General features: G+C 38.5%; 2 protein-coding genes across 4 annotated transcripts in view; one reads left to right on the top strand and one right to left on the bottom strand.

The window, feature by feature from the left end:
• Positions 1-13,157, bottom strand: part of MRPS27 (mitochondrial ribosomal protein S27) — a gene marked incomplete at both ends in the record, with an annotated part of 74,599 nt that extends 61,442 nt beyond the window's left edge. For both annotated transcript variants that reach the window (XM_084233577.1, XM_084233578.1), the window contains 2 exons: positions 10,194-10,271; positions 13,085-13,157. In XM_084233577.1, coding sequence (XP_084089703.1) covers positions 10,194-10,271; positions 13,085-13,157 — 151 coding nt within the window. The remainder of the gene's footprint in view (positions 1-10,193; positions 10,272-13,084) is intronic.
• A 1,392-nt stretch (positions 13,158-14,549) lies between these two features.
• Positions 14,550-26,553, top strand: part of PTCD2 (pentatricopeptide repeat domain 2) — a gene marked incomplete at its 5' end in the record, with an annotated part of 28,435 nt that continues 16,431 nt past the window's right edge. The window contains 5 exons of one of the 2 annotated variants that reach the window (XM_084233543.1): positions 14,550-14,804; positions 18,207-18,336; positions 19,596-19,713; positions 23,330-23,408; positions 23,832-23,923. In XM_084233543.1, coding sequence (XP_084089669.1) covers positions 14,666-14,804; positions 18,207-18,336; positions 19,596-19,713; positions 23,330-23,408; positions 23,832-23,923 — 558 coding nt within the window. Of the gene's footprint in view, positions 14,805-18,206; positions 18,337-19,595; positions 19,714-23,329; positions 23,409-23,831; positions 23,924-26,553 lie in introns of those variants that run through there. The other variant, XM_084233544.1, reaches the window with a different exon arrangement.

The following is a 26,553-nucleotide window of genomic DNA, read 5'->3' as shown; positions in this document are numbered from 1 at the left end:
ATTCTAGAAAATGCAAACTAAACTATAGTGACATAAAGCATATCAGAGGTTGCTTGAGGATTTGGGAAGAGGCAGATGGAAAGGATTATCAAGGAGTAGGAGAAAACTGGGAGGAAGTGGTAGGCTCATCTTGATTGTAGTGATGATTTCACATAGTCACACATACATATGTCAAAACCTATCAAACTGTACACTGTAAACACATGCAGTTTGTTTTATGCAATGAATACCTCAACAGAGCCGTGAAAAAAGTAATTTGATGAATAAGTTAAAGGTTAGGTTAGACACAGATGAGATGAGAATCAGTGAACTGAAAGACCTGAAAGAAATCACACAGAATGCAGTAAAGATAAAGATGAAAAATATAAAAGAGTAAAGAAATATAGAAAATAGAACAGTAAGATCAAAAATGATTTAACTGAATTTCCAAAAGAAGTTAATAGAAGAATGGGGAGAGGGGATACATGACGAGATAATAGCTAGGTGTTTGACAGAAAGATATAGGCTTTCAGATTCAGGAAATACATAAAACCTCAAGTAAATTAAGTAAAATTAAACACAAATCATAATACATTATAATGAACCTGAAGAGTAAGAGGATTTTAACAGTAGCCAGAAAGACAAGATAAATTACATAAGAAAAACAACTATATTATATGGTGTTTTCTCAAAAGGAAAAACAGAACATAATAGAATAATACTGGGAGTAAATACTATCAAGATAGAATCACATATCTAACAAAACTATCTTTTAACATTATGGGAAAAAATAAAGACATTTTTCACAAGCAACCAGAACTTACGCTGTTTTTCAAAAACATTCACAAAAGGAACTTTTTAGAAGTGCTTTTTTAGAAGATGTTTTTAAATGGAAAACTTGGGAGGCTAGAAAACTTGTAAGTAAATAAAATAGATTAAATAGGGAGGAACATTGTTTAAAATAACAATGTCTCACATATGTGTGTCTTAAAGGACAAAACTAGTGTCAGATAACAATATATAGTATGTTTGTGACTGGACTAAAGGAGAATAGATTGTGACAACCATTAGAATTTCAGTGAAATATGCAAGCTAGAAGTTACAGAACAACCATCTAAAATATGTAGACTCTGCAATCTACCATTCCAAAGATCTAAATTCTATGTTGGCAATTCTAGAGATGACTGACTTGTGTGTGTCATCTTTCTACGGTCTCATTTTTTTCAGTATGCATGTAGTCATAAAATCCAATGGTATATAAGTAGAGGATGTAATTTCTAGACTAGTACAAGTAGAAAAATGTGAAAAACAAGAACACCCTAAATCAATCCAAAAGAAAACAAAGGGGGAAAAATGAGGAAGATAGGGAAAAAAAAAAATCACAAAAAAAGTTAGGAATAAATCTAAATATATATCAGTAATCATGAGATGACTATATAAACAGCTAAATTTTCCAGTTAAAAAGACAATGATTGTCAGATTGGTTTAATATCTATCTATCTATCTATCTATCTATCTATCTATCTATCTTCTAGCTGTATAAATCATATGAACATATAATAATTGGAAATAAGTTTGTGAAAATTATACTAGGCAAATGGTAGCGCCCCCCCCCCCATAAAAAAGCTGGCATACCTGTATTAACACCAGATACAATACACTTACAGGTTAAAAAAAACAAGGGTTTTTATAGATTAAATGGATCATTACATAATGATCAAAAATTCATTTTTTCAGGAAGATAATATTAACTGGGTATGCACCGAAGCAACATAGCTTCAAAATAGATAATATCCACAGAATGGCAATCTGCCTAATCATCATAGAATCTGTTATGGAAATAGATCAAAGTTATGATGAGCAAGGTAAATTAGAGGAAGATAGGGCTTATATTGAATCCTGTGAGTTTCAGGCGACAAATTTGATCAATTTCAGCTTTTCATGATTTCTATGATTTCTGTACATTATCATTACTCCTATAGTCTACACTAAGGTCATTCTGACCTTAGGGCCATCTATGCATCTTATATAATTTATTGTAATAAAGAACTAGATACAAATTATTACTGTACTTCCTAGAAGTGATCTAGAAAACACAGGCTGAAACTATTTTTTGTTTGCTACATTTAAAACAAAATGAAAGGACAGTTGACATACAAAATACATAAAATAGAAAGAAGTAAGGAAAACTTACCTAGGAATCATTTGGGAGATTTTTAGATTTTCTTCTATTTGTCTCTGTCACCATAAACTTTATTTTTATTTATTTTTTAATCTTCACATTATTTATTTTGCACAGAAGAACTGGGGTGTAGGCCAGAGGTGTGGGGGGTGAGAGGATTCAGAATGGAGAGCAGAACAGGCAGATTTACTGAAATACACTGCTAAGAGGAGCATCAGGCAAGACAGGAGAGGGCTGCTGTTCCTTATGTGGGTTGGTTCCCTAACCAGGTATCCAATTCAGGCACCAGTGGTGATAGAGCTGAGAATTAACCGCTAAGCCACCAGGGGGGCCACCACCATAAGTTTTAAAGCAAATAGTTCCAATACAAAAGTAAATATGAAAGCAAGCTTTGTGCACATACATACTAAGAAAATGAGACTGACAAAGGCTAATACACATAGGTCAGACCCATCTCTTGAACTGCCAGCATAAAAATATGGAACCTAGGAAATCAATCTACGCCAGAGCTGTAAATGTGGAACTGATAAAAATTAGGAAAGCAGGATTTACAAAATCTCCAATAGGCTGAGAGAACAGGGTTTTATAAAAACTGCAATGAATCAAAGACCTCCACAGATGTAATGACAAAGCAAAACTAAATCTCAGCTAATTGGAGGTGTGAGAGGTGACCACAGTACTCACTTTCCACCTGAATTTAAATGTGTTGGTGGTGTAATTCTCTCTGGATATGGAAAGGGAATTCTTAAAAACAGGAACAAACTAAAAACTTACAAACTGAAAAATCAGAAATAAAATATTTGATTTCAATTCGTTCCAATTCAGTGCAAGTCACCTGAACCCCAGCCTTCTAGCATGGTAACTCAAGCAAGCCTCTGAAACCCAGGAAACTTCCCCATCAGTTCTGCCCTCCTAACAGCACGCTACCCAGTTCTCCAAAATAGTTTTTTCCTGAGTCCCAGTCACTGTGGGTCTTAGTCTGTCGTTCAACAGCTGCCCTAAATGTCCCAATAGATCTGCATATTAGTGGAAGAAACAAGGCTTTAATTCATTATTTATTTTAACCAAAGAGAATTCCAGTATAGAAACAGTTGAAAACTAACATCTAACTAGAGTTGGAAAGTCAAAAAACTCCCAAGAACTCTACAGAGGATAGCTGGAGAACTAAGGTCCTTTTAATAATAATATCAACTGCAATGAATAAATTGTCTCAAATGTTCAAGTCCATGAGTTCATAATGATATTTTTTAAAAAAACAACCTCTCACTGATCATCTTTGGAGGATGTTAGGGGGTCCACACATTATTCTGAAAACTCTCTCTTCCATACAAACAGTACCTCATAATAAGTAAAGTTGATGAATGGAAATTCTTTTACAAAAATTTTCTGGGTAATGAGGGGCAAATAATAGAATTTAAATAGCAATATTTGCTGCTCCTAATTAAATAGTGAATCCAAGCAATGATCACGAGAATGTTTTTTAACATCACAGAGGGACAACCAAATGTTGGATGCCTCCTGACAAAAGTAAACAACATTTCCTAGGAAGTATTAATGCCAAAAGACAAAAAAGAAAAACACACACACAAAAAAAAACCACGGATCTGATCAAGTCTCTCTCTTACTGCCATTTTTATACAGCATATGGAAGGTAGAGGAACATGTCAAATAACACCATAAGGATGAAAACAGCAAATCCAGAATGTGGGAAGTTCTGAGACAAAAGACCTGTTTTCTTTTAGAATATACTGCAAGAAAAAGAGAAACAGAGATTAAAAGAGAGTTAAGAGACCTCTCAACACATCACAATGTATGAATCATAGTTAAACCCTATTTCAACAAACTCTCAGTTAAAAAGAAATTTATAAGATATTTGTGAAATTGAACACTGTGGGATATTTATTGATGCTAAGAGATGAGTAATTTTTAGATATGAGAATGGCATTTTTTTAAAAAAATCCTTATTTTTCAGAGGTACATATCAAAATACATATAAAAACTCTCATAACAAGGTCTTATTAAAAAGTAATCCGGTAATGGGGTAGGAGATGGAGGCAACAAGACTGGCAGGAAATTGATGAAAGTTGAAGCTAGGTGACATATGTGTTGTCATAATAGTATTCTCTCTTCTTTTTTATGGTTTTATTAAAAACTTAAAAAAAGAAGCACCAGAAGTGGGGGGACATAACCATCCCATGGATCTTATGTGGATGCGTATTCAACCAAACCACTAAAAAACCGTGAGTATTAGGAAAATTTGCGATTGGAAATTTCTAATTTAAATGATTATCAACAATTTAGGTGTGATAAAGGGCATTGAAGATAAAATTATCTTTCAGAGACATATATTAAAATATTTATAGGTGAAATGACAAGCTGTCTGGAATTTGCCTCAAAATAATCCAAAGGGTAAGGATGGGGGAATGAGAGGAAGATTGGTTCTGAGCTAATAATTGTTGAAGCCAGGGGATCAGTAAGGGCATTTCCTTACATCATTCACTCTACTTTTGCATGTTTTTACATTATAAAACATTTGAAGCAATCTTTGAGGTTAGAATCAAGATAATGGTTACATCTGAAAAGGAGACTGGAAGCCACAGGTAGTGTTATAGGGCAGCCCCAATATTGAACGGGTTGCCTGGCTGTGGGTCCTCACCCTCGCGCTTACAAGGGACTTATTAATACTCCACTACAGGCACACACAAAAGGTTAATAAAAGGTTTATTTACAAGGGAAAAGGAAATAAGGAAAATGTACAACTCAGGGAGAAAATAGGGAAATAAAGTCTTTAATGCGTCCTACCCGATCCACCGACCTGGAAACCCAAAGTCATTCTCAGAGCTGGCAGAGAGTCAAAATGGGGAACCCCTCCAAAGCCCACGTGTCTGGCTTTATACCAACCTGGCTGCTTAACCCCACCCTCAGGGCCCAGCCACCTTCCCTTTGGTTGTGATGGGATTTGGAGTTCCCAGTGTCTTTGGCCTGGGGTGGGGGTGGAGTCCACAAAGCCTGTATGAAATTAGCTTTAGGACATCCTTTTCCCCCTAACAATTGGACAGCTAGAGAGGCAGGAAAGGCCTTTTTCCTTACACAGGTTTGTTTGCCGTGTTAATTCAGTCTGATTCATCATTGTGATTTGCGCACTTTTCAGCGTACACACACTACTTAAAAAAGGTATCTACAGCTTCAACGCACCGGCAGACACTACGGTGGAACAGCAGGTACTAGAGCTATCACTGAGAAAGTTATTTTTGAGCACAAAGGTAATACAGCATGACCCAAAGCAAATGCCAGGATCTTGCCTCAGTTTCTTCATGTCCAATGGGAATAACAGCAGCTGCTTTAGCCAGCTGCAGTGAGCATTAGATGCAACAGCGCCCGGGCAATACCTGGCACAGAATCCAGCTCGGTTACACTAACCTTTGAGTTTTATGTCAGCGGGCTGGCCTGCATTCAGGCCCCGCCCGAGCCCTGGACTGCAACGTCGGCACCCTGCACTACACGGCACTCGGGGTGCTAACCACGCTCTCACTAAACTGGGCAGTTGCCCGTACCCCTGCCCAAAGTCTCCCAACAAAGGACACTAAGTGCAGGTGAGGAGAGCGCGGCACCGGAGCAGCACCCGCATCTAAGCACTCAGGTGTCCTCCGCGAGATTCGGCGGAGGCGAAAGCACCAGAGCAGAAGGCGAGCCAGCGCCAGCTCCAGCTTAGCCCCAGCGCCAGCCCCGCACCCTCACCCAGGTCCGCCGCGCCTCGCCGCCCCACCCCACCCCACCCCACCCCACCCCACCCCACCCCCGCCCACCCCCGCCCACCCCCGCCCACCCCCGCCCTCCAATGGGGACGCGCAGAGAGACAGCCTCATATCGCCCCCCCCATCGCCCCCAATCAGCGAGCCCGCACCAGGTCGCAGCGCCAATCAGGGCGCTCCACATGCAGCGGGCGGGCTTCCGCGCACGCGCGCACCCGGCTGGCTGCCCCACCAGCCCACGCCCAAACCCTGGGCGGGCGGAGACGCAAGGCTGTCTCCGCAGAGGCCACAGTGCCACCTACTGCCCACTCTGTGAGATGCAGCCGCTAGCGCGAGCCTGGTCACATGCCTCTCCTTAACTTTCTCAGGGCACAAATCCCAGCCCAAACATTCGAATAACAGGAAAAACATGTACAGCGTTAGCAGCGAAGGTCTGTTTTAATTAAATCCTATGACACAGTAGGAAAAAATATATCTCAAACTGTCTCTTCTTTCAAGCAGTTCCATAGTAGTTTCAAAACCTATTTTGCGTTCCACATTTCATATAGCCCTAGGAGCTTGCTCATTCCACTTATTTTTGGAGCACCTTGCTGTAGGTAAGGGTATATACTGAGACAGGCATTATCATCATCCCTACTTTAGGTACAGGAACTGAGGACGAGGTTAAGCGACACAGTTTCTGAAAGCTGCAACAGCTAGGGATGACACCCACATGTCTGTCCCTCAAGTACAGACTCTTCACATCACACTGCAGAATTATGGTACAAAGTGCTGTAAGAATACAGGGGGAGGAAAGACGAGTTCTAGCTAGACAGGGATTCAGTAGGAGGGTGTTCAGTTCCAGATGGTGGTATTAGTAAATGGTAGCTAGTACTGCTTTCAACAAGAGGAGACAATTACCTCCGTGTAATATCTGCCAGCTGCAGATTACCATGCTCTTCTATGGAAGTTTCTGTTTATTCAAGAATCAATGACAATGTTCCCCTACATTTGTGTCTGAATAACAGAGTTGACTATATTCCATACCAAGCTGTCAAATATAATGGTCTCCTTTCCTATTTCCCCTTCACACCTAGGAAAGTGTTGATAGCTTTCCTGAAATACATCTTTCTCTTCTCTGTACTTCCTTCACACACAGTACATCAGAACAAGCTTTGCAATATAATTGAGTCCATGGTGGTTTCAACACTAGAACAGTGGTTCTCAAAAGGGCTACTATTGCCCCTAGTGGTCACTTTAGAATATAAGGGGTTTTTCTTGTTTTTTTCCTATTGCAATGACTCACAGGGCATTGCTGGCACTTAATGGGCAGAACACAGGAAAATTAGATAACCCCCATTGTGACTGTCCACTATAGGAAAACATCATCCCTGTTGGGAGTTTTCAGTATGGAAGGGAGATACTTTAGTCCTAAAGAAGGGCATGAAAGAACCTGTGGGGATGACCTGAAATGGAAGGCTTCAGTATTAATTCATTATTTGAATTGCATGTATGTATGTATATGCATGTATGTGCATATGTATAGATTTATGTGTATGTGTATGCATATTTGTCCTAGCTCTGTTCACTGAATGCGGCAGAAAGCAAAAACTCCACAGTTAAAAGAGAACATCTAGTGCCCAAATCTTGGCTTCTAAGACCATTCCCTACTAAAAAGAACCAGTACTTCTTAAAAGAAATAGTTGAATACATGGCTAAAGCAGGCATGGCTAAAGCAGGAAAGGTACACAAAGAGCTGGAACACTGCAAGCCAGCTTGAGGAGTTTCTACTAGCCAAATCTGGGACAATGTGACCACTCCAATAATTAAGGATGGCAATGAGTCATTGGGGGAAGCAAATATTGTTTAAAAATGAACAATGATGTAAATATATATATACATAAAAAATGAACAATGATATAAAAATATATATAAAATTAAATAAATTAAGAAAGAATGAAAACAAAAAAAATTAATTAAAAAAAGGAATCCACCCTCCACAAGACCACAGTGATTATAAAACAGAGTTCAAAGAAAGAAATGGGAGCATAGAAGAGGGCTCCTGCTTATAGCAGAATACTAAGTATGAATAGAATACCGAGAATTAACTAGTATATGTGTTATTAATGGAGCTGGAAAACCATAAATTTGCAACCATCATGATAAAGATTGATTCAGGCAAAAAGTATCACCAGACACTAAATCTAAGGGTGAACTTTTGATAAGCGGCAGGATACTTATCAAGACATTAAAATGACTTCCTAGAAGTTGTCTATTATTCACAAGGAAAAATAGTAACTCTCCATTGGGGGAAAACAGATACAGCTGACTGGGTGATCAAAGTTAACAACACCAGCCAGAGCAGATGGACATCAAGCATCTGAAGATGTGCTACGCTGAGGACACAATATTACTGACAATATTCTGGCCTGGGAAGCATATACTAAATCAAATCATGAGATGCACCAAAAAAGAATATTCTGTTTTTTAAAAAGGGACTAGTTTCTTTAAAACATGTCAGGTATCTATCAGGATAGAGAGCTGTAAAATAGGCAACAAATATGCAAATAGTTACAAGAAAAGTTTGTATATAGACAGAATAAGAAAACTAAAGCATATGGGTTAAAATGATATTAGGTGAACCTGGGCAAAAGGTATTAAGATGCTCTTTATGTTATTCTAAACCTTTTATCCCAAAGTTTAGAACTATTCCCAAAGAGAAAGGGAAAACTATTTGTCCCACATACCAGGCCATCTGTGACATGGCAAGACATTCACATTATTTAATAATTAAAACACCCTGTTTATAACTAACGAAACTCCATTTTTCATATAAACATGAAGTACTTTTTGTGCATAACTTGAAAATAACATGCATTTTTCAGAAACGTAACTACCATGTACACTGAAGAAAGACAGCACTTAGATTCGTTCAGAATCTTACCAAGTTATTCTCTACTTTGTGATGACGCCATTTCTGGTATTTGACTTCATCAACACACCACATTATCTGCATTTCTATCTGTTGTTCACAGTGATTCTGCATTTTAGTGAAAGCATATAGTTACTCATCTTTATTCTCTACAACTCTGCTTTGGTTGACCCTTGCCAGTATACCCATTCCAGTGCTCACAAACTCTGGTCTTACGATCACATTACCAGGGGAGAAAATAAGGATTTAGTTGAACTCCTTACTCTACCCCAGTTAGCCATTAGACAGATATAAAAGAATGCCCTCGTGCCCCAATTATGGGAAGAATCCATACATACAGGGGCTTTATTCTTATTTAACATATGACAAAAGAAGCAAAGAACACAAACTAAGGGAAAGTATTAGATCAGCACTAGAATTGGCTCAAAAGTTTTACATTAGTCCCATAAAACTATCACCAATCACCAGCCTTATCAATGTCCCACTGATGTGAAATATTGTGAAGGGCAGACAAAACCAAAAGCAGTAGATTCAGTGATTTCTTTTAAGGCTTATTGTTTTATAAAAGAAAGGTTGTTATCTGTGTAACATGACATAGGCAACAGAGAAAGGGGGCATAATTAGGAGCTTACTGCCTGAGTAGCGTTAGCTATCTACCTTCTCTAAATGACTTAAATGAGATGATAATACAGCTTTCAAATCTGCCACCTGCTAATGATAGAGAAGAGCTCTGAAGAAACAAGAAATAACAATAAAAAAGTAGGAAATATAAAAATATATAAAATATATACAAAATACATTTTTCTCTGCAAATAATGTAAAACAAATAGGCTGTACAGCAGCTAACTATATGATAAAATTGGCCAAAACACAAGAAAGAAAAGATTTCTTCATATAGGTCAGTAATCAAGGCAAAAAATGAAATAGAGGCTTCCCTGGTGGCACAAGGGGTTAGGTCTCAGCACTATGAAGTTATCTGCATCCACTGCAATACTAGTTCGATCCCTGGGCAGGAAGCTGATCCACATGGTACAGCAGATCTCTCTTGTTTTGCCCGCTACTCCCCTCAGCAGTGTATTTCAGTTGATGCGCCTGTTCTGCTCCCTACTCTGTCTCTGGTGAATCCTCTCACCCCACTGCTTCACGCCTGTGGGCTACACCCCAGCTTTTATATGCATAAATATATAAATCTTAAAAAAAAAAAATAGAAATCTTCAGGACAGTAAAAATGATTTTCCCAAGTAATCATACCTTTTAACACTTAAAGTGTGCTTATGTAAATTGGATCATCATAAAAACATCATTTCATAGATATGAATAAGAGCTACATGATATATATTATGGAATGACTGAACTAACATGTACCCACCCAGGTGACAATCTTCTTTTTCTCTTGCTTCCCATTTGTGGCTGTCCACATACGCTGCAGAAAGCAGGCATCTTTTACCTGAGGAAAAAGACATTAACAGACATGGTTTCACAACAGAATCAGTTTATGTTTAATAAACATATCTCTGTCCTATTTCCAATTTACTAGTTTAAAAATTCTATTATAATAGGAGACTCTATTATAGAATAGAATCTATTATAATAACCAACAGTGCATTGTTCATCATTCAGTTTATGACAAAATACTTTCAACCTACAAGTAGAAGATGCAGAAAACTGAAAATTTTTACAATGATATTATGGGTAAAAAGGCTGATCATTCTGTTCCTATAACTTTAGGACCACTTGTTCCACTGAATGAGGTGAGCCCTAAAACTTCTGAGAATGCTAACTTAATCTGCCGGGCTACTGCTAACTCGCTAAGAATGCTTAACAATCATCTTACAGTTTAAGATTTTGTAACATGTTTGTAAGACTTTCTACAGCAACTGGAAACTACTACCTGAGAAAGACAAACATTCCACTTTATGTAAACCTTTTAGCAGGATGTTCACCTTTTTCTGAGAAACTGTAAATGATACCATTTAAAGTTTTTTCCATCCTGTATAGTATTTGGAAGATCTGTGTAGTAGAATCAAAATTTCTATAAAGTCAGAGACAGAACATTACAATGAGTGGACAATGGCAAAGTGGAAAATCTAGATTAGTTTTTCAAACTTTAATGTATATATCAATCTTAGTGAAATGCAGATTCTGATCAAGAGTTCTGGGGAAGAAATCAGATTCTACATTTTTAATAAGTTTCCAGGTAATGATGATGATGCTGGCCCTCACACTATACCTGAAATGAAAGACAAAATATCAACCTCACAGATTTAGGTCTATGAGCCTCTTTATTTAATTCTGAAAAAGATATTTCAAGGACTACAATTTCAAAGTTTATAGTTATAAAATTAATGTTTGGTCAAATGTCTGCGAACATGTTTACCATCCATCCAAAGGGAAGCAGTATGACTGAGGACACACATACTCTTCAGAGTCAGAAAGTCTAAGTTTGAATGCTTGCCTTATGATAAACACTATAAAAATGAAGGCTTTACCCCAGATCTCTGAACCTCATTCATCCTATATAAAACAGAGAAATAATGCCTACCTCATATTGTTGTTTAAATGAGGGCATACATTAAGTGCCTAGGCTAACATTTATTATGTAGTAGGTGTCTATTAAGTTTGCTTCCTCTAACCTCTTCATATACCAAAGTCCATTTTTTCTCTATATCTCAATAAATTTGCCCTGCAACCTCTTGATCACATTCGTTGCCCTTCTCCATTATGTTGTAAGGAGAATCAACAGAAGCACCAACTGTTCTAAATATGATTTGTTAAGAGTTTACACAAAGTAGCATATTTTCCCTCTCACCCTATAATGCATCAACATGTTTTGATGGCTTAAAGTCAAGCTCCTATGAGCATTCTCAAATTCCCAGTGGTTCATGGTATACTATCTTACATACTTTACATTACATGCCTTAGTCTTCAGTTCCTGATTTCAAGACAGTGCTTGTTCAATATAACTTTCGGTATAGGAAACATGCAATTCTGAGCTGTCCAGTACAATAGCCACTATTAAATGTTTATTGGACACTTACAATGTAGGTAGTCTGGTTAAGGAACTGAATATTAATTTTATTTAATTTTAACTAATTTAAATAGCCAACAGCACAGGTGTAATCAACAAGTTCACCAGTTGAAACTAAGACTGAAATGCTAATTGATAATTCTTTCAATTCACCCTTAACTAATTTTTTTGCCCCTTGTTAGAATGATTCCCCCCTCCCCCAAACATTTTAAGCAACCATAAAACTCTTTCCCTGATAGACAATTCAGGTCTTGTTTAAACTTACTAACATTTATAATTAAAGATACTGGTGATAATAGCTACTACAGCTAATTCTTAGTGAGGTGCCAGGTACTGCACATCCCATTTTACCTAATGTGTGGCAAAATATGTTTGCCAGCTAGGTCAACTGGTTAATCCTCAGGAAACTTCTGGTAGCAATTAGGTTTCACATTATATGTAATGTTCCTAGAGAAGTGTGACCAAGAGTGTGTGTTTTATAGAGGCTAGAAAAGGTCAGTTGGAAAGAGGAGACAATAGGCATTGGACATATGGATTGTAATAATTGCATTTTAAACACATAATGTTAATACCTGTTAAGAATTATATTCTACAACTGTTAGGATTTTTTCCCCCAGTGTCGTAAGATCAAATGGGTTTTGAGTGGGCTGCAATTCAACTCACATATCAAAGTACTTTAGAAGAAACTATTAGCATGTATTTTCTACACGTGTCAACTGCGGCAAAGAAAGGTCAAACAAAAGTTGTGTCCAAGGTCATTCGGTAAAGTGAGATTGGTACTTTATTAAGAATTTAGAACAGTTCTTCCACAAAGTGAAGACCAGGTATCATCCAGATGTGAGCTGATAAGGGGGACGTTTATGACGACCCTCCATGGAAACCTCAGCAGGGAGAAATTTTTCATAGCCCCAGAGGTTAACATATTTGAGTTTTTTATGGTCAGCAAAAAGATGACCACCTTAACACACAAACCCAGAAAATGATACGCAAAAGCCCTCATGTCAAGACCTTCCTCTGCTTTTCACACCTTTGGATAGGTAGATATTTGGGAAAGAAAATGAATGAGAGGCCCTACCTCCCCCTTTTTTTGCTACCTAACACCCCTAGATGGTTTCTTAACCGATCGCAGAAAGATTTCCTTTCTTCTTGAAAGCCCATCGCTTCCTTCGCTTAGGGAAGAGAATCCTCAGGGGGAGTAATGAAGCATCCCCAAGAAGGAAGCTGTCACCAACCTGCCAGTGAGAGCTGAGGCAGAGCTATTTTCTGCGCCAGGAGGACACCGCGCCGCGCTATGGAGGCCGCCATCTTGGGGCATACCAAGGGAAAAGCAGGGCGGGGGGGTGAAAGGAAGGGGTGGAGTCACAGACGTATGCTCCGCCCCCCTCCCGGGCTCCGCGCGTTGGTGTGGCCCGGGACAGCATGGCTACTGCGTGTGGACCCAAGAACCTATTTCTGCTGCAGGCGCTGCGGAGTTCCGTATATCCCGGGGTGGGAGGCTCGGGCACCACCTGCTGCCGCTGCCCTCTCGGAGGTATCTGCGGTCTCTGACCTTGAAGGAGGGTCGGTGGGACAAAAGGGAATTTTAGGCCTCTGCGGGCATTGCTTTGATGATACAGAGGCTCTTCAGTCCCCCACTGGCCTGGAGCAGCTGTGTGTGACCCTGTCCTCTGGTTGCACGTGGGTCCAGCGGTGGCCACCGAATGGTGTGAATGCCAATGTTTCTGGGAACCAAAGGACAAACCCGAGCGGGGTCTTGACCTTGGGTCTGTAGAATTCCCTCTGACCCTGCGACTCCGGTCTCCGCAAACACCCTCTGCCCTTTGAGTGACTGCGCTGCAGAGCTTGGGCGCGGAAGTCTGACTGCAGCTAGCAATCTGAAAAACTTTGAGCAGTTTTCCTCATTTGTAAAAGTATCCCTTGGTGTCCTTATGAAAATGGCTAATTTTGAAAATAATAGTGATGATAAAATATTGAACACTTTGTGCTCAATGTAGTTTATATACATTAATTCCTTATTCTAATGTAGTTTATATACATTAATTCCTTTGCTCCTCACAGCACTCAGTAAGATAGGTCCCATTCTTTTCTTTACTTGCTGTGAAGGAAACAGTGGGTTAAGTAATTTGCCCAACGTCAGAGGTAACTGGTAGAGAGACTGCAGGCAGCTCAAAAGCAGAGTCCTGCTCTAATCACTCCGCTAGACTGCCTTTCCTTTAATAATGGTTTTTATTCTTTTTCCTTATTGCAATACACAGCTCTCTTTTAGTGGGTGATTCTTTGGGCAGGCTCCAGTTCATGCTCAGCTGAGTGTCCCAAAGACAGATGTTTCCTTATCTTCTCTACTAAGTTGTGGTCAGTAATTTGGGATGCATCTTGTGGTTTTCTAGAGCCCAAATCTGAGAGGCCATAACTCCTTCTTTCTCAAATGACAGACATAGCTGTTGTCTCACTATAACTTTTTAAAGTTACAATACACTATAGGCTTTTACCTATAAATGGAAATTAGAGATGCCTGTTGTGCATTTAAATGAGAGTTGTGTATGTGTTTTAATGCAGTTGTCATCACTTAACCAGATGGTGAATGTCTATTTGTCTTTCAAATCCCAGCTTCCTCTCAACACATTCCATAGGCAGTTAATCACTTGCTCCTTTCCTGCACACAAAATAAACTTATTGCATTCTCTGGTAATTGGGAGGTGTTTTTTCCTGGTGGGTCACTGGCATGTTTGTACCTGTCGAGATCAGTGACTTATACTAGATGAAGATAAGATCAATCGTTAAAGTAGCAATCAACCTCTACTCATCTATCTACTATGTATAAAACAGTCAAAATGATTTTTTTCTTTTTTTTATTTTTAGCTAAAAGATATCTACTTACAGATAATATTGTGAAATTGAAAGAATTTCAGCATAAGAAGGTGGCTATTGCACATAATCTTCCTGGCACCAAAGGTATTAGAATTTATTTTGTTAATTCTTTCTATGATCTGTTTCTTCTTTCTTTCTCTCTATTCAGTCTCTTCAGGACCTTTATATCTCAGAAAAGATTGAGACTGCTTATTCTTAGATTCCTGGTCTACCTTTATGTTTACCTTTCATTTCACTCTCCATTACTAAAGTTTAGAGCTCTCCTCTAATGCCTTTTTTCCAGAATCCCAGAGAGATACTAAACCTAGCACCAGAAATAGTCCTCTCTATAGAGGACTAATAGTTTTGTGCCACTAAAGGTAAGATTCAAAGATCAAAATAACTAGGAGGTTGATAGAAATGCCAAACCTAGGCAACTTGTGTGCACAAGTCAGAAAAACTACGCCAGGTGCCTGGCTTTCAACCTTTCTGATGCAGCCCTCAGTAAAAAAATACATTTTACATTGTATTGCCAGTATACACATACATATCTACACATAATTGAAAATTATGAAATAAGACAGTGCTATTGAATTGATGCATTTTTCTATTTTCTACTCTATGCTGGAAAGGTCAGTAGGCACAAACAAAGATTTTGCCTAAAAATTAACAAAATATTGATCAATGTTAATGGGCTGTGGGAGGTCATTATACTGTTCTCTCTAGTTTTGGATATGTTTGAAATTTTTTCTTGTAAAAACATAGCACCACTGCCCTGGGTCCTACTTCCTTTCAGATTCTGAGAAATCTTGTTGCATACATTCCCTTTTCCTGCACATTGAGTTTTCCCCAGAACTTCAGACTCCTTAATAAACATTATAAGGCTCTCCTCTTTTAATAACTCTTTGTTTGTTCCCATTGACTTTTCAGCCCTCTTTCCTCTCACCATTAAATTTTATGAGCGTGCAGTTAACATTTCTTGCTTCCATTTGCTCATAGTTCTGCCTTCTGGAATCAGTCTTCCCTCACCATGCCATTCCACTTACCATGCTGTTTATTATATACCACCCCTGCAGAACAGGAGCAGCCTTAGGAGTTGGGGAGAATATATTAATCTCTGGTTTAGTAGACACAATCAAAATTTTCCTTAGTCTTTCCTTTTTATTCCAGATCTTTTGGAACTGTATGAGGTTTCCAGAGTTAGTGCCCCTCGTCATTGTCTGTTTGTTTTTTCCAATTGTCATAATCTTCCTTAGGCTATGCTATGGTTGGGCATATGTTCTGAAATGCAATTAATGTCATAAGTACCAATTTACTCCATTGTCAGGTTGATATTTATAAAATGCTGTCAACATTGCCTCCTTATAAGAACATCTAATGGTACTCTGTTGACCACACAATGTGCAAACACCCTCCTGACTTCCTAGCTTTTCTTTTTCTTTTTTTTAAAGATTTATTTATTTACTTTATACAAGAACCGGGGTATAGGCCAGATGCGCGGGAGGGTGAGAGGATTCCTTAGAGACAGAGCGGGGAACAGAACAGGCAGACCAATGAAATACACTGCTGCAGGGAGCAGCGGGCGAGACAGGAGAGGTCTGCTGTGCCATGTGCAACCTTCGCCTGCTGGCCGGGATCAAACTGGCCACTGCAGAGGCTGTGGACAGCTTCACAGCGCTGTGTTCAGCTGCCTGCGCCACCAGGGGAGGCCCCTGACTTCCTGGATTTTCCATGAAGGACCATTCCCTTTCTGGAGTCCGATGTAATTGCCTGTTAATCTAGTCCTTGTTCTCCCTTTACCACCTTTCATTCTTAGTTCTGTGCTGCTGTTACTTGTGCTGATTCCCACACTAAGAATGCACCATCCCCCCCCCCTCAATTTTTCCATTCCTATTCAGCCTCTTCCCATCTGGTACCTCTCCACTTCCACCAATCAGGTGTGTTTCTGCCACCCTGCTTTCTCTCTTCCCCCCTGTTATGTTTGTAGTCAGTCACTTATTGCCTCCTCCATCATTGTTTTTAGATGACTTTGGATAGATATATGTTGTCATTCTCCATAGACTTTAAGCTCTTTCAAGGCAGGCACCATACCTTTCTTCATGAGGGGCACACAGGACATCTCTGACTGAATTGCTTTAGCACTTAAATCTTGATTGATTCGTTTTAAAGTACAGATTGCCTCTGTTGAGATTTTGGATTCTTAAGATTTATTAGGATGGATGAAATACAAGATAAAATGTAATCCCATTAAAATCTTTTAGATGTTTGGGAATATTTAACAGACTAAACCCTTTTGAATCTGACAAATGACAAGAATGAAAATGAGAACAATGTCTGTAATTATTGGCAGTTACTGTATGTTAGGCCCCATGCTAAATGCCTTCAATACTTAGGTATCTCAGGATAACCCCATGAGGTTGATACCTCAATCCTCACTTTACACACGAGGAATCAAGTCTCACAGACCAGAGTCTTCCCAAAACATGGAAGTGATAGAACCTAGATTTTAGCCTAGGTCCTCCGGACTCATTCTGCAAATAAAGATTGCAGGATCCATTGCTTCCTCTCAACCTATTGGGTCTTCTTTTCTTATAAATCAAGAAGAGTGTCTGCCTCACCTTCCAGATCTGGTGTTTTTATGTATAGTGTGCCACTCCTTTAAGCAGCATTCCTGTAAAGCGCTGGGCCTTGGAGCAAGTCCTATAGACTAGGCAACTTATGATACTAAGAAAAGCCCTTCTGGAAAGCAGATGCTTGGTGCCAGCCTTACTTCTCAGCCCACAAATTGGCAAGAATTCAGTCTCTTCCTAATGGAAGAATCAGGGTTTCCTTTGGTGTTTGACTGTCCCCACAGTTGATCATATATACAGACAAGGGACAGAGAGGATTACCTTGAAGTGATTCCATTTCTGCCAATGTTGGCTGCTGTTTAGAGAATTGTTTTGTTTTACCCCCTGTGCATTATTTAATACAGTGACATGTATTCTAACTACTGGGTAGAAAGATCAAGAGAATGAAAACGGTAAAGTTGAATCAGATGAGGCATTCCTGAATCATTCACATTTGGGTTTTCCAGCTTGTTGCTCTGCCAGTTGGTGGTTTGGATACCTTGGTTACGTTTCTTTCAATTTTGGGTTTTTTTTTCCCTTTCATGAGTATAGATACAGTTCTTTAGACTAAGCCTTTGTGACAATTGTAAAACTTTAGTGTGTACAAAGATCACCCAAGTGTCAAAAATACATATTCTTGTGTTTGTACCTGCAGACATTCTGTGTTTAAATTTTTGAGTGGCATCTGTATCTGTCCCCCCTAAAATATGATGTTTTTTGCTTTGTGCACCATCCCTGACACTCTGCTCTAGAGGAGACCAGTCAAGGAGGGGAGCTGCTTGCTCTGAGGCCCTCTCAGTGTCCCTTTATAATGGCCAGCTCCCCTCCTTGCTGAGATCAGGATCCCGAGAGTCTCAGTGAGCCTGCATGATGGTCACCACACTGTGATTTCTTCCAGAAACCTATTTGAGAAACTTGGAAGAGAAATTGACCCAGAATAAACTCATATTGAAGGACGAGCTGAGAACCTTGCTTCATTTGTGTGAGTCCCGGGACGATGTGGAGCTGGCTAAAAATGTCATTTACAGGTGAGGTGTTTCCTTAGAATTCTGCTAGCCTTCATCTTTTCTCACTCTCTTCCTTTTCTTAAGCAATTTCATGCACTTCCAAGAATTTAGCTATATCCTGTGTACAGTTGATGTCCAAATCTCTTCTCCAGATGCCTTCCCTAAGCCCCAGGCATTTATATTCATTCATTTAGCAAATACTTACTATGTTCCTACTACTTGCTTGGTGCTGCAAATGGAAAAATAGACCATTTATGCCCAAAGAAATCTGTTTCTTATTTCACTTACTAATTTCCCAGATCTTCACACTCATCTAACACAAATTGGATTAGGAAATGTATCTTTAAAAATACACATCATTCTGTTTGGCAATATATGTGTTTACAATAGAGTATCTATAATACTACTCTGACTTTCCTCCATGATTTTAGCCAGAGGTTAAAAAGTATTCAGCTTTTTTAAGTGAGTTTTTCTCCATGGTATTTGGAATTCATTCATATATATATATAATGAATGAATCTTCCTAAAATCTGATTAACATGTAATCATGAGTTACTTACTTTGTCTTGGTGTCTAAAGCAGAAAGAGTTGTTACTGAAAGAAATTCAACTAGCCATTTATGGTTCTGCAATTCTAAATGGCAGACTGATGGCATGTAGAGACCTCAAGCCATATTATGTCACTGTTTTTGAAGTTAGCCTTTTCCTAAAATTAAACTTTGAAAACAACATTTGACTTGTTTATCTACATAAGTGTAGCTCACACAAACCTTTTCTTGAGCTGGAAAAACAGATTGTTCTGAATTGCAAAATGCATCTATTGATTGTATGCCCTCCTATATGGGGATGAAGCTAGGTTTGAGGGGGACAGAGCATCACCCCATTCCTTTCCTTTGTTCTTCCTAGATGGGACATACAAAGAGACATTTCATTCTGATAGGCTTATAGTTTCAAGGCCTCTGCTATTCCCTTGCGTAGGCTCACGCTCAGTCTTAACAGGTTGTTGTTAAATTGAAAGATGGCTATGATGTACATTTTTCCTTTCGTTTCACAGGGTATACAGGCCTCCAACAACCTGTTTGTTTTGTTGTTTAGTTAGTTTAAGTGCCAGGCATGCTTGTGCGTTCTGTTTCCTTGGATTATTACTTTTACCCTCTGGACTATAGAGCACGTCATTCTTCATTGTGCTTCCAAACACCTAGCAGAGTGCATAGCTCTGTCTATCCTTTCCTTTTCCTTGACTCTTTGCCTTTTTGCTCATTGAGTCATTTTGATCACCAGGTACCACGCAGAGAACCGAAATGTCACTTTGGGGGAATACAAGTTTGGACCACTTTTCATCAGGTTGTGCTACGAGTTGGATCTTGAGGAATCTGCAGTGGAGCTCATCAAGGACCAGGTTACTGTTTGCTTTCTCTGCAGTGGGATTTCCTTGTGCTGAGGAGCAAGTGTTTTTAGTGGTGTTAGGCAAGGTATCTCTCCTATATACATTCTTCCTGGGTTAGATTTTCAGAGAAAGGCTGCTGGTCTGAATAAATGATATCTCCCCTGCATTTTTAAGGTTTCCTTGGAGTCAGAACCTAAGAAGAAATGTAGATCTCTTTACACAGAGGTATAGAGGAAGCGGTGTAGGTACAGCTAACAAGGTATCTACCTGCCTTGGCCGTGTATCTACCTGGGTCTGATAACTTCCTCTTTTCAGGAACTTTTAGTAGGAGGTAGTATAAGACAGGTTGCTATTTTAAGATTGCTTTCCCTCTTACCCCCTTCAACCCCATCCCCCCAAAAGACTGCCTTTCCTTTCCTTCACCTGTGCTTCTCTCCTGTTTTATATTTTTACTTCTTATTGGAGGCAGTGTCATACAGTGCTTTTCTATTTTTAAAGTACTTTCATCTCTTTTCTGATTTTCTTTTCCTGCAAACAGAGATAATAAGAATTGTTTTTGTGATTATTTATTGAATGTTTACTATACCAGAGCCTGTGCTTAAGCACTTCATATGTTTTATCTCATTTGTTTCCCACAATAGACCAGGTGACGTAGATACCATTATTCTTGCCAGTTTGTGAGGGAACTGGGACTCAGACATTGTAAGTTCATCTATGATCAGAAACAATTGTTCAGTTTTGGGACCGGGGCTGGCCACCAGGGACATTTTGGTATTTTTAGGAACTTCCATAAAAAAATAGTCCTCCCTCTCACTTTTTTTTAATACAGATTGTTCTGCCCCTGGTGGAACTGTTAGCTCTTGGCTTACTCCTCTTTTATGTATGAGAAAGATGACTGCAGTATATTAATAAGCAGAGAAAAGGTGCTATCAGGATAGTTCCTAGTTTGAGCCCATGTTTTCCCCTAAAAGTAGAGCTATCCATATGTATTTACATCTGAGTTTATATGTATTAAAAATCTGAAAGGATATAAACTAAATGACTTCCTTTTTACAGGGTAAAATGATAAGAAATTCTCACTTTTTACTTTATTCATTTTTGTATTATTTGACTAATAAGAAGCATATGTTATTTGTAATTAAAGGAAAATGAAAATTTCACTGTGATAAATCATAGCTAGAAGTATGATGATAAAAACAAAAAAAAAGGAAAAAGGGAAGAAAACTTTTTTTTACCTACCTATGTATGAAATATTTGCATGTGAGGAAGCTTTCTGGGTAATAGTATAAACTTCAGATTCAAATGACATAAACCTAACTCTGCTTCCACTTTGACTTTTTGTGTTCCCTGACAGTGTAGTAGCCACCAGCCACCTGCACTTACAGGGCCTTCTATGCTGACTAGCTCACATTTACACATACTGTCAGTATAAACTACATGATGCATTTTTCAGATACTTGGTATAAAAAAGAGACTAAAGTAATCTTCCAAATTTTTATATTAATGATATGTTGAAATTGTATTTTGAATTTAGTGGGTGGAACAACATGATTAAAACTGATCTGAAATATTACTCAGCAATCAAAAAAGATAAACTCATGCAATTTGCAGCAACATGGATGGAGCTGGAAGGGATCATGTTCAGCAAAATAAGCCAGAAAGAAAAAAATACCAAAATACTGGATAGTTTCACTCATAGCAGGAATTTAGAAAACCTAAGTAAGGGGCCAGGAAAAAGACTAATTATAATAAAGTAAAAATCAAAATCAACAAGCAACTATAAACCATAGACGTAGTCGGGCTGGGGGGTAGGGTGGGGGCGAGAAGGGAGTAGGATCAAAACAAGGGTGGTGGGAATTGTAGGGGGACGATAGCCAAGATGAAAATGCATACATTGTGCAAAAATGAAAAATGATGTAAAAAAATATGTAATAATTATTTTTTAAATATTTATTTATTTATTTATACAAGCACTGGGTACAGTCAGAAGCGCGGGAGGGTGAGAGGATTCACCAGAGTCAGAGTGGAGAGCAGAGCAGGCAGACTGATGAAATACACTGCTGAGGGAAGCAGCAGGCGGCAGGAAAGGTCTGCGCGCCATGTGGGACCCTAGCTGGTGGCTGGGGATCGAACCGGTGCTGCAGAGACTGCGGGCAGCTTCGCAGCCCAGCACTCAACCACTGTGCCACCAGGGGAGGCCTTATATAATAAAATTTTTTTAAAAAATCATTAAAAAAAAATAAAACTCATCTCATGTATTTTTACTTTTTCAAAGGAGACTACTCAAAATTTAGAACTGCACACATTGTTCACGCTGGTGGCTTGTGGTGTCTTTTTACTGAGCAGGACTGCTCCAGTCTTCCCATCACTAGGAATACAGCTCAGACCTGCCTTTGACCTCTGGGCCCTGGGTAGTTGCTTTTCTCCTGCCACTCTCCCCCTGGGCTCTCTCCGCTCTGGACATTGTTCTTGCTCTGACACAGTGTCTGTGCCCCACACTAAAATGCCCTACACCTCAGTCGTGGAGGCTTTCTTCTTTGCTTCAAGGAAGTCTCTTCTTTTCAGAGAGCATTTTCTGACCACCTTCCAGCATCTTCTCCCGTCCTTTATCCTGTTTCATTATTTTTCATGGCCTACATGGAAACTTGAAATTATGTATAGGTTTTTTTTTTTTGCTTGTGTTATTCACTTGTTCATTATCTCCCCTACCAGAATTTAAACTTCACTTGGTGGTAGCCCCTCTAGACTTTAGGGGAGGGTTTGTATCTTGTTCATCATATTTTATTCTCATCATCTAGAACAGGGTTTGCATAGGAGCTCTCAGAAAGGAGTAAACTTGAGCATGGCATTTAATGGAGTATTGAGCTCTCAGAAAGGAGTAAACTTGAGCATGGCATTTAATGGAGTATTGAGCTCTCAGAAAGGAGTAAACTTGAGCATGGCATTTAATGGAGTATTTGAATATTATGTGTCATATTACCATAGCATAGAAAGTGTTCAATAAAACATTGAGAACATTTAAAAAAAATGTTTTTGTGAATTGTTATTCTCAAAATAACAATAATTTTAATAATGACATGACATTCTAATTGGTAATTTTTAATAATCTTTACTATGTAGCAAATTATTTCAAAAACAACTGTGTATTGTTTGTTTGCCAAAAGGAAGGGGAATCATAGTTCATAAGACCCCCCCCCTTTCCTTAGTCTTCAAGTGTACTTATGGCTGCAATTTCATATTAGTTTGCTGCCACCCAGGATCTAGGACCCCTGCCAGGGTTAATTGGCGTGTTTCTTTTCTCTTGAGCATGGCAGAGCCACACCTTATAAAGATATTCTTCACTCATAAAGATATTCTTCACTGTATTTCTAAAACAAGAGCTTTCTTGCCATATCTTTTGCCTCTGTTCATTGTGCCCATTGCTAAAAGCATGATAGCCAGGAGAATGGGTAGTATTTTAATTATTTTGAGAAATAAATTCTTGGTATATCAGAATTTATTAGGGAATTTAAGAGGCCAGATGAATTAGGTATTAGCAAAAATAAGTCCTCCACAGAGAAAATGCAGTATAAGTAACTATCTTAATTGTTGCCACTTTTAACCAAACTTTATTGTTTTTACTCATTAGCATTTACGAGGTTTCTTCTCAGACTCCACATCTTTTAACATTTTGATGGATATCTTATTTATCAAAGGCAAATATAAAAGTAAGTTTTGCATTTATGTTTGATGAAATAATGTGATGTCTTTGCTCATATAGCAGTTAGGAAAAACAATGGGCTGTGCACAAATGTGCCTTATATTCCCAGTGAGTGACTGAATAACTGAGATCTTATTCTTTAAGTGTGAAAACATTATTGCATCATAAGTCATGCCTTCAACTGAACACCCCAGATTTTACTTACACTAGAATTATAACAGGTATTAAAATACTAGTTCTTGCATGATCTGACCTTTTATTTTGAAATTTAGTTCATTACAAATGACCTTGACAAATAGCTTTTATTGTGCTGTAGTACACTTTTCAGTAGATGGTGCTGAACAGAGTAGAGTTCTGGGGTGAATAGTGAAGGACTTGGAACTCTCTGGAGCATATCTAACACTACTGGACCAATCCGGACTTTTGGCAGGTGCTTTGGAAGTATTGGTTGAGATGAAAAACCAAGATGTGAAGTTCAGCAAAGATACCTATGTCCTTGCTTTTGCAATTTGCTACAAACTGGTAAGACTATCGTCCCTTAACTTTTAGAGCATTGTGGATAGTGTTTGAAATAGGATTTTTTTTTTTTTTTTGGTACAAATAAGAGTCACTTCCTCTGAAGTCTTTCTATCTGGTACAGATATATCCATTTTAATATGTTCATTTTTAGAAAAACTGATATTAGCTGTACTAGATAGTTTTATCATGGAAAAAGCAATTTAACATCTTTCACCTCTTCTGGCTATTCATGTGAGAACATGAAACTATGCCAGGTTCAAAGTCTAGTCTAGAGTCATCTTGCTTCTGGGATCAGGCTCAGCTACATTAAACCAGTCTTCTCTGTTGCCTTCTCCCCTGGAAATCTTAGCATCCTTCATTGTCAAACTCAAGGGCTACTTTGTCCTCGTCAGTAAATGTTTCTGGGTCACCTTACTTAGACGTGATCTCTCCATCCTCTAGCATCCCTTAATCATGTTCTATTTATATCACATATGTGGCAATTAATAGTGCCCGATATGTATTGAGTTAATGCTCATTTCATCGCCCTCACTCGTATGTTAGCTCCTTGAGGCATCTTTGAATGCCAGCACCTAAAACAGTGCCTGGCACACAGTCAACCTTTAATAAATGTATGTAACATTAAAATGAACTCTTTGAGGACAGAGGGCATGACTTGTAAGTCCTGATGTCTTTTCTGTGTTAAGACTGTTTCTTACAGAAAAACTGTCTTTATTGAATAAATGAATAACTAAAATTGTGAAATAATTCAGTGCATGACTGTCATCATTCATGCTATTGAAATTTTGGAAACCTGAATAAGAAAACCTTTTTATGTTGCACATGAAGGAACACCAAGCAAGGTAGAAGATGGGTCTTTGAAAACGCCCCTGAGAAGTGTAGTGATAGCAGCTTACCAAACAAGAGGACAATGAGTTATAGTCAAAAGAAAACTAACCTGGAAATTAAGAACCTTTCCATCTACTGTCAGTTTTAGCTGCAATTGCTTTGACTGTCTAGTACTTAGCTTATTTATGAGATGATGTGAAATTCAGGGGTCAGCAAACTATTTCTATAAAAGACCAGAGAATATATATTTAGGCTTTGGAGACCATATAAAATCTCTGCCACATAGGGTTTCCATCACATGTTATTTATTTTTGGTTTTACAAACCATTAAAAGTATAAAAACTATTTTTGCTATGTTCTGCATTGGGCCTGAGGCTCCTCATTTACTGAGCTCTGATTATTTGATGGCCTTTTCCAGCCATAGCATTTTATGATTTTGGGGAGCAGGACACACAACACTTAAGCATCAGCTGTGATAACCCAGTTTTCTGAAGAGAGTACACTCAAGTGAAGAGAATTTAATTTTACTACTTAGAGCCAGAGGACCTTTCTCCCCTGTAGTATGTCCAAGAATAACTTGTTTCACTGAGAGGAGACCAGAATTGAAAACTTGAACTCGTCAGTCATTATAAATTCCAGTCCATTCTAGGGAGTGTCCTCTCATCAAGTTCAGATTTTACTTGAGGATTTCAGCCGCGAATCTTGTCATGACAAATATATAGATAGATGTCAAGCTGGTCCTGCTCTCATAAACCTAATCCACCTACAGCATGTACCAAGGAAGAAGATTCAGTTTTTCAGTTTCGTTTCCATGGAATTCTTTCATGACTTACTATTCTTTCAGATTACTATTCATGTTTTCAAATATTTGACTTAAATGCATATTTTCAGACTGGAAATTATGTCAGGAAATATTTGCTAGTGTTGTTGAGCTTTACTCTGTTTTGTAGCATACGAGCAGGCTGACTCTTTGCACTTGTACTTTCTGGTTTCCTGTGTCTAGAAATCAGCCTGCCCAGATACTGCAGGTAAAACTGCCTCAAGTCAGAAAATTGACAAAGAGCTTTAAAAATAAAGTTAATTTAGATTTGAACTGCTAAATGTGTGTGTGTGTGTGTGTATTTTTTTTTTTTTTAAATCTGGTCTGTTTGCAGATAGTCTTGTTCTTTTAAATGACTTGAGATAAGCTCTGGGAAATTCTTGCAAAAGGAAATCTGAAATACTGAGCACTGTTAATCATTTTATTGAACTTAAAAGGTTCCTGACATTTATCTGTTTTTTTAAGGATAAAATAAGTTTTTGTTTATAGTCTTGTAGTAAAGGGGGAAACCGTAACTTGCAAGCAGTTCTCGCGAAGTACCGACAACATTTTTTAGTTCCATGGAATGGAATGTACTCTCCACTACACTGTATACAATGGGAATCAGCAAATGCCAGGAACAGAGTAGTAAAAAGACAAAGAAGTGAAGCCCAAACACACAAAACTGGAATCTGCTGACTACAGCCAGAAGCGGGACAATCACAAAGGGAATAGGTTCCAAGATAATCGGAAGGGGATGGGGGATGAGGGTGAAAAAGGGTCTACACTGGGATTCAGGTTTACTACCAGGTGAATTGCTCTTGGTATTTATATACCAAATTAATTGGCTCTATTTCTTAGAAATACAGAAAGAAAGGAAGATTTGAATTTTTTTATGAATCTGTTGCTTTACAATACTGACGTCAAAACTAGGGCAATTCACTGAGATTCAAATTTTCAGTAGCAGGATATAGCATCACTACAAAACCTCCACGTGACCTGATCC

This window comes from Talpa europaea, assembly GCF_964194135.1.
Source record: "Talpa europaea genome assembly, chromosome: 5".
NCBI classification, from domain to species: Eukaryota; Metazoa; Chordata; class Mammalia; order Eulipotyphla; family Talpidae; genus Talpa; species Talpa europaea.
This window is presented reverse-complemented; position numbering and strand designations above follow the sequence as displayed.